General features: G+C 38.0%; 1 protein-coding gene across 1 annotated transcript; it reads left to right on the forward strand.

Annotated features, from left to right (window-relative positions):
- Positions 1 to 6,241: 6,241 nt before the first annotated feature.
- LOC115689151 (beta-amyrin 6-beta-monooxygenase-like) lies at positions 6,242 to 8,116 on the forward strand. The gene is made up of 3 exons (XM_030615139.2): positions 6,242 to 7,266; positions 7,368 to 7,555; positions 7,651 to 8,116. The coding sequence occupies exons 1-3, from the start codon at positions 6,312 to 6,314 to the stop codon at positions 7,945 to 7,947; spliced, it is 1,440 nt and encodes a 479-aa protein (XP_030470999.2). The 5' UTR covers positions 6,242 to 6,311; the 3' UTR covers positions 7,948 to 8,116.
- Positions 8,117 to 8,940: the final 824 nt, after the last annotated feature.

Below are 8,940 nucleotides of genomic sequence, written 5' to 3' on the forward strand. Positions count from 1 at the left end.
CCACGGCGGCCAGGGATCGGCAAAAAATAAAGGAAAAATAAAAAAAGAAAAAGAAAAAATAATTAAAAATTCGATTTAAAAAATAAAAAAATATTAATTTTTTTTATTTTCTTGGATAATGACTTTATGAAAAATATTTTCTAGAAATGTCGCATTTTTCGTAAAACAAACAGAACCTCAATTTTTAAAAAAATTATAAAAATTTTTCACTAGCTTTGCATTGCATAAAATGTTTTAGCAGTATAATTTTAAAAAAAAAATCATAAGAAACAAGTATTCCTATATTAGGTTAAATATAAAAGTGTTTTAGCAATATGGGTCGGGGCGGGTCGGGTATGGGTTGGGTATGTGTCGGGTCGGGTATGGGTCGAGATATTTACACTATGAATAAATGGGTCATAAACAGATTAATGGATCAATTTGGGTCGGACCATTTATGACCCGACCCGATCCACCCGTTTAATAGGTCTATTCACGACTAATAAGAATATGAGGTAGTCTACTAACCGATGCACCCCCTGTCGTCAGCCGATGACAACGTTGCAGTATCTCAAACATGGCACGTTCTCCGCATGCTTCAGACCCGTCTTAATCAAGTTGTGGTTGTTGTTGCTCGAACTTGACTTTGGTACGGTCCTACTCGGTGGCCTTAGGAAAATATTTCTCACTGCAGAACCGAATTGACGTTTCTAGGTCAGGTTAAGGTCACGTACAGATCTGTTTTCACGTGTACCGCCGAGCTCGATTATCTAGACGCTTATGAAAACCCTCTGCGAGCCCGGTCAAGGGTTTTTCGTCAAGTAGCACTGCCCCAAACGGCGTGCGGGGTGACGGGACCCGGACGAGCGACTTCCGATTCCTGAATTGAAAATCCTCCGATGTCCAGCCGGCAACCCCAACGCCGGAGGATTGATATCGTTTTTTTTCTTGATTTCACTTCGATTTAAGAAGGGAGAAGGGCAAGAAGTGGAGTCGTTCTAGACCGATTCGCACTGAATTGAAGCACTCGATGAAGACCACGCCCCACAAGCGATGCGGAAAACTCCATATATACCTATGAGTTAATGCAGCTGGAGTGTTGTCAATGAAAAGTTCAAGTAAGGAAGTATACCTGTACATGAATAAATTTACTGGAAGACTGAGGATGAAATTCGAAAGGCGAAAGTACGTGTAGAACTATAAGCACTATAGATCCTGTGTTCGATTCACAACGGTTCTATCTTAGTCCCGTGGTCTTAGAGGTTATGCCCGTCGTTTCGTGAATAGAGCCTTATTTGGAGTGCAGGGCGGTCTGTGTACAACGGTAAATGGTAGTAATTCATTAGTCGTCCTACTGCGCATTAATTATCATTTGATTTTGAGATATTATAATTTTGAATTTTACATAACTTAGTCAAACTAAAAAAAAAAAAGAGAGAGTATTAAATAGACATGGGCCACCAAGTAGGACGATTCGAGCAGGGGCATTTCGGACACGTTGACTGATTGCATCCACAGTTTGAGCCAAAACCATCGAATGAAGAAACTTCTGAGAGGAATGGTTTGTTTTTTTTCTTATTTTTTCCAAGTCCCATGGATGAAATGTTTGGAAATTTCTTCGCAAAGACCAAATGACCATTAAACCAACTATATTTTTTATTAAAATCGCGTTGGTTTTATGCTTCTGCGGCCCTGATAATCCTTATTGTTAGTTATATTTATGAGGTTAAACGTTAAGAATTTTCTAAAATAATTTTGAAAACGTGTAATTTTGTGAATTTAATTTTAAAGAAGTATTTTCGAATATAATTATCCGATATGAATGACCCAAATTAATTGTCCCGTCCACATGTTTGTTCTTGATATTTTAGTCTACAGACCTCCACTAGCTTTGTCCTCTCTCTTCCAAATAAGTACGAGTTGATACAAGAGAGAAACAAGTGAACAGAGTTCAAACGTCCATCCTTGATTTCACTCGGTTTAAAATTGATTTTATTCGTTCATGAATAGTGAAATGTGAAGTTAATATATTAATCGCTTTCATTTTTTACATATACATGGTCATGCTATTTTATCATATGTTTGTCGAATATTTTATTTTCTATTAATATTTGGGTATCTTTACTGCATCACCAATCAACTAATTAAGTCGGTGTCATGTAATACGATTGTTATCAAATTTTTGGATTAAAAGTTATAGTCCATTGTGCTAGAAATGTCGCCCCTTAAGCCGGATTCGGGAGAAGTATTAAAAAAGTCCTAAACCTTTTGCATTAGTGTCAATTTAGTCTTAAACCATTTTTTTGGTGCCAATTCAGTCCTAAACCTTTTGTATTGGTGTCAATTCAATTTTAAACCTTTTGTATTTGTGCCAATTCAGTTCTTTCGGCCAATTTTAGCCGGATTTTGCTGACGCGGACACCAACCGGCCATCGACGCTGACATAGATAATTTTTAATAATATTTTAATATTTTTGGAATATTTATTTATTTATTTATTCCTCCCCTCCCTCTTTCCTCCAGCTGTTCATCGGACCGGCGATCGGCTAGAAGCCAGCGAGGCTCGCTCTCGCTGGATGGCCGCAAGGGCGGCCTCGCCTGGCGAGGGCGAGCCTTCGCCAGAGGCCTTCGACCTCGTGGCCTTCGGCAAGGCCCGACCTCGCCGGATTTGGCGAGGTCGAGCCTCGCGGCGGCTGGGCGAGGCATGACCTCACCAGATCCGGCGAGGTCCAGCCTCGCTAGGCGAGGCTTGCCTTCACCATCGCTGGTGAGGGCGAGCCTCACCAGTGGCCGGTGAGGTCTCTGGCCCGGCGACCGGCTGGAGGAAGGAGAGAGGTGAGGGGAAAAAAAAAAAAAGAAAAAAACAAATAAAAAATCAAAAAAATATTAAAATATTATTAAAAGTTGTCCACGTTAGCGCCGATGACCGGTTGCGGTCGGCTGATGTCCACGTCAACAAAATCAGGCCAAAGTTGACCGGAAGGACTGAATTGGCACAAATATAAAAAGTTTAGGACTGAATTGGCACAAATGCAAAAGGTTTAGAACTGAATTAGCACCAAAAATAGGTTTAGGACTAAATTGGCACAAATGCAAAAGGTTTAGGACTGAATTGGCACAAAAAAAAATTTAGAACTAAATTGACACAAATGTCAAAGGTTTATGACTTTTTTGATACTTTTCCCGCTGGATTCTGGGCTCCGTCACTCATCATTCCTTGCCCACATTTAGGTGATATATATTTTACCTTAGCATTTTAGGAGGAATCATTCGAATTGATGGTTCTAATTCTCTACGTCACGGAAGAAAAATATTGTATAGACTTACACAATTAACGGATGGTGAGCGAAGCAATTTTGATGCATGTGGAAGAAAAAGACGGAAGAGATAAATTTATCAGCATAGACAGTATATATGAGAATTTAGATTGTTTAAATGATAGAAATTACATGAATAATGGATGAGGAATATTTACATTTACTGAGGGAAAGTTTGAGAGATTTAAGGGATAACTCATTAGATAAGTTGGTCTTGTCAATATACGAATTAACCATAAAATAGCAATATACCTCATATTAAAAGTAATTACATGTCGACCAAAGAAAAATAGAAATTAGGTGCAAATTTTTTTTTGTCAAAATTCTAATTCCTATAGATTTTCTTTAAATAAATAAATATATTTATTTATTTATATATATTCACCATCTCTTGCCCATTTACTATGACTTGATGCCAAGTGAGACCACAATGAAATGTCTCCTGTGGAAACTGATAATCGACATATATTCCCACAAAAGTAATAATTACAAAGAAATAATTTGCTCTTTCTTAAAGGGTCGATTCTTAAATGATCTTCGAACCCATGCGAGCACATTAAAATAATGACAAAACGAAGAATAGTCCTCCGCGAAATTCAAAAACTGAATAACTTATTCCTATTAGCAGCTATATTTTGACCATCCTATTCATCACTCGACCACTTGCTACAAAGTTTTATAAATTAAGACCTAATTTAACATATTCTGTTCCCATATCAAACCCATTACATTTTCCAAAGAGTAGTGATGAGTAACAGTTACACGGCATGATTCTACACGCTTTGCACGCCAGAGACATTTTCATAGTGAAATTTATTTAATTAATATTTTAGCGATATATAATATGAATCCCCCTTTTCCTAAATACATACATAAATAAATCCAAGAATGACTAAAAAGTCATAAGGTTGCTTCTAGCAGCCATGTGTCAATCCAACCTTAATGTCCAACGTGATCTTCGAGCTGATCATAGACTGGACTATACCAAGACAATTAGATAATTAAAATAATAACACCAAAGTGGGGCAAATTTTGTAAAGAATTCCCGGTAGGATTTGTTTCAAAAAAACCCCATGAAGTTGGCAATTCGTCTCAATTGACCCACATGACATCGGCGGCAAAATCTTCGCCGGACGATTGCCATGTATGTGTCACTCCACATAGACCACACGGACCATGATGGCACAACTTGCAATTACAAAATGTGCACAACGATACCATTTGCAATACAAAATGCAACTCAGATGTATTGATTCCCACTAAAGGAGAGATTATGCAGAGACAAAGCTTCTCAAGCAAGCAAAAGCAATGATAAAAAAACTTTTTTGCCTACCATCATTACATCGGTGTCACATTCGACGACAACAATCGCCTTGTCGATCCCATAGCAATCCCACTCTCCTGTTATTTCAACAAGTTGTGATTTCATTTTCTCTCTTTCGGGTGAAGGATTGTTATCGAGTGATATGGGAATTATGTTTAATTAATTGGAAAAAAATTGGAGATTTTATGTCAAATTCCAATGCACGTGATGTTCATGTACTCAAATAAAACATTTTGGAACAAAAAATTACTTTGTCCACGGCACGAATAATGGCACGTAGACAATACGAAACCGCGTTGCTCTCCATAACAAATGAGCTGAAAGAGGACTGCATCAAATCACCTTATGAAATTACATATGCACGTCATTGTTGACTCGCAAATTAAAACGACAACGAAGGTTCTCTGGTCGTTGGTGCTCATTCATACTCAAGATTTCCTAAGTCATTAGTGTAGAAATTTGTAGTAAAATATTAACTGCATTCTCGCTCAGTTTATCTCGTTTGATACCTCCAAATAGGTACACAGTTGAGATGTAGATTACTACAAACAAATGTAACGTTTTCACATATTCTTTCGGCTCCTCTACTTCCTCCTAAGTTTGGAGCAGCTGGTCCAAGATGGTCGAGTCTATATCTAATACTATATTCAAATGCATGCGAATTAAACAATCCGCATGTTACAAACAATTAACAAATACTCCCTTACCAAAAAAAAAACAATTAACAAATACTCCTGTCAGTCTTGTTATATGTTTCCTAATTAGGGTTAACGAGGTCATCCATATTACGTACATAGACCAAATACTAACAACACACACAAAGCATGAGGTGGTGTGACATAGTCAATAAGGGACATAGTCATTAACGGACGATAGCTGTGGCACTAGTCTCTGTCTATAACCCTAGATTAATCTGTATTGGCGTTTCTACACGCCATCATGGATTTTATGTATGATGGTATTTTACACGAAGAATTATCATCCCCAGATTGAAGACCCCTCAAGTGCTCTACTCGATCAAATTTTTTTTTTGAATTTACGGTGTATTCGCATAAGATATACATGTCACTCACTCACAGGAGCTCAATTCAAAGAAATTATATGTTCTACTATCTTGATACTGCATATATCATTCGTATACATCTTCTTTTTGTTTCTCGAGCCTATAATCAAGCGAATATAAAGCGCATGGATACAGGTTATGAGCCAATTGTTCTTACACATCTTCTTTTGATCCGGGTTGATGATTACAATCCATCCCTTTAGCCAATTTAACATTTATTAAATTTAAAAACTATTTTAATATATCGAAAATACTAATATAATATACATAAAATATGTAATAAATATAAATACTAAATAATATATAAATTAAGATAATTTTCTTCAAAATTAATATAATTTCTAATCCACTATTTCCTAAAATGGTTACTTTCTGTAGCCCTTTTTATGGGGACAGAATAGACAAATGAAACCCTAGTGGTCAAGGCACGCAACTTACCCTCTAGAAAATATATTTAGTACTTAAAAAATTCGTCAAATTAGAACAAATGCGTGGTGACCATAATCCCATCCTCTCCTATATATATGACCCCAATCCTGGTGGTTTATCTCCATCCTAGACCTTAGACCTTAGCCATCTTTTCTCTTCTCAGTGTTAGTGTTTGCATTCTGAGAAGGAGAAGAAGAAGATGGATTTCTATGCCCAGCTGTTTCTTTACCTCTCCATCCTCTACATCTCTCTTTACCTTCTCTTCCTTGTCTTCCGAAAGAAATCCTCTGTTCCTAACCTGCCGCCTGGCAAAAAGGGATGGCCCATCATCGGCGAGTCCCGGGATTTCGTTGGTGCAGCGAAGAGCGGCTGCCCCGAGAAATTCATCAATGACCGCACGGCCAAGTACTCCCCGGATGTCTTCCGTACCTCGCTGCTCGGGGAAGACATGGCCGTGTTCTGCGGCGCCTCTGGCAACAAGTTCTTGTTCTCTGGCCAGAACAAGTACATCACCACCTGGTGGCCCACCTCCATGAAGAAGGTCACCATCTTCCCTGAAACCATGGAAAAGTTCAACAAGGATGACCCCAAGAAAATGCGCAGCTTCTTGCCAGAGTTTTTGAAACCTGAGGCTCTCCAATATTACATACCTATCATGGACTCCATGACTAGGGATCACTTGGAGAGTGACTGGTCTCCTTATAAGGAAGTGAAGGTGTTTCCTTTGACAAAGAACTACACCTTTGCTTTGGCGTGCCGTTTGTTCATGAACATTAAGGACCCTAAGGTCGTGTCGAAATTCGCGGACCCATTTGCTCGTATTGCTCCGGGATTTACGTCGGTGCCTATCAATATTCCTGGCACGCCATTCAACAAAGCAGTTGAAGGAGGAAAAGTCATAAGGCAAGAGCTTCTCAACATTATTAGACAAAGGAAGCAGGAGATTTCGGAGGGAAAAGATGCGAACGCGAGGGACTTGCTGTCTCGATTACTGACCGAAGCAGATGATGACGGTAGTGTCTATTACGAAATGGATGTGTCCAACAAGATCATTGGATTGCTCATTGCAAGTCATGACACCACCAGTACTTCTATCACTGTAATAGTGAACTATCTAGCTTCGTTGCCCCACATCTATGAGAAAGTTTACAAAGGTAACTGTCCTATTCGTATTTCCATAGACGACATGGCAACATCAATATGCCTTTTTGAATGTAGTTGGCATATATTTAACTCACTTGCTTCATGTAAACAGAGCAAATGGAGATTGCAAAGTCTAAAGGTCCGGGTGAATTACTGAACTGGGATGATATTCAGAAGATGAAGTATTCTTGGAACGTGGCTTGTGAGTCAATGAGGCTAACTCCACCTGCACAAGGATCATTTAGAGAGGCAATTACTGACTTTACTTTTGCCGGTTACACAATTCCAAAGGGATGGAAGGTAATTGTTTACTCATGACCCTTTTTTCGACATGGTTTTTTAATGAGTTAATAGATAGAATCCTCGAGCAATGATAATATGCTTTTTTCTTGTAGACGTTTTGGACGGTGTATACAACTCACAAGAACCCTAAGTACTTCCCTGATCCTGAGAAATTTGATCCCTCAAGATTCGAAGGAAACGGACCTGCACCTTTCACCTACGTTCCCTTTGGAGGGGGACCTCGCATGTGCCCTGGAAAAGAGTATGCTCGGCTCGAAATACTCGTTTTCATCCACAATCTCGTGACCAAATTCAAACTCGAGAAGGTCATTCCGGATGAAAAGATCATCTACAATCCCTCGCCTGTCCCTGCCAATGGTCTTCTTATTCGCCTCCAATCCCTTAACTAATAGACCACCTTACTCATATGATCTTAAAATCTATTAGAGCTCATATTTGGATACTCTCGTTGTACACTCAACATAATATTGTCTATCAGAGTCTTTTTATTTTGCTTTCGCCAGTGTAATAATGTTATGTGGATCAAGAATAAAATTTTCACTTAGTCCCTCCGTAATATCTATATCTTCCCTTATTAGTGTTGTATAATTTTTCACTTATAATTTAAGGGCACGAGCATAGATGCCATTTTGCATAATTTGTTTTAGATAATATCTATATCTCCCTTCATATATATATATATATATATATATATATATACATATGTGTGTGTGTGTGTGTTTTCATTTATCTTCGCGTTTCCATTGTGTTCATTTTTTTGTCTTGTCTTACTTTTTTATTATTATTAATATCTGTTGACATCTAAATTTTGACCGTTCATTTTGACATTCATTGCATAGAAAAATTATGGATCGATCACAACCCCTTAACAGAAGATATTAAAGCTACATCACATTAATTTGGACTTCAAGATGAAAATAGAGATAATAAAAAAGGACATAATTGGTGGGATGAGGAATCTGATCGTGGGGTTAATAAGGTATAATCTTGAAAAGAAAGAAAAAGGAAAAGGGTATAAATGGTGGAGCAAGTGGAACTTGAGCCTTTAAAATCAAAACGAATAGACTGCCGTGAACAGCAAGCGAAAGAGGAAATTATAAAGAGAAGAAATTTCGGCGAATTTAGAGAGGAAAGCAATCTGATCGTGACTTTTAGTGAGCAATTTTGAGTCACAGTGGAATTATTATAATTCTAACGTGATTTGTGCGGAAATGTTAGGCATACCCCGATTAGGAAATGTCCTTTTTGAGTAGTGCATAATAATCAAGGTTTCGATCTTTACGACCAAAGACCGGATCCCCAGATTATTATTATTTCCTATTTTGAATGTGGATAATTTTCGATTATTTGAGCTTCAATTGCATTTTGAAGATAATGTATTG

Source organism: Syzygium oleosum, unplaced genomic scaffold (genome assembly GCF_021117445.2).
Source record: "Syzygium oleosum isolate NSW1041296 unplaced genomic scaffold, Sole_v2.1 Sole_v2.14, whole genome shotgun sequence".
NCBI lineage: Eukaryota > Viridiplantae > Streptophyta > Magnoliopsida > Myrtales > Myrtaceae > Syzygium > Syzygium oleosum.

Bases quoted from the DNA above. Each gene is read 5' to 3' on its own strand.
- LOC115689151 (XM_030615139.2), top strand. From the start codon at position 6,312: ATGGATTTCTATGCCCAGCTGTTTCTTTACCTCTCCATCCTCTACATC. The intron at 7,267-7,367 runs GTAACTGTCCTA...TCATGTAAACAG, and splicing joins CTATGAGAAAGTTTACAAAG to AGCAAATGGAGATTGCAAAG. The intron at 7,556-7,650 runs GTAATTGTTTAC...TTTTTCTTGTAG, and splicing joins CAATTCCAAAGGGATGGAAG to ACGTTTTGGACGGTGTATAC.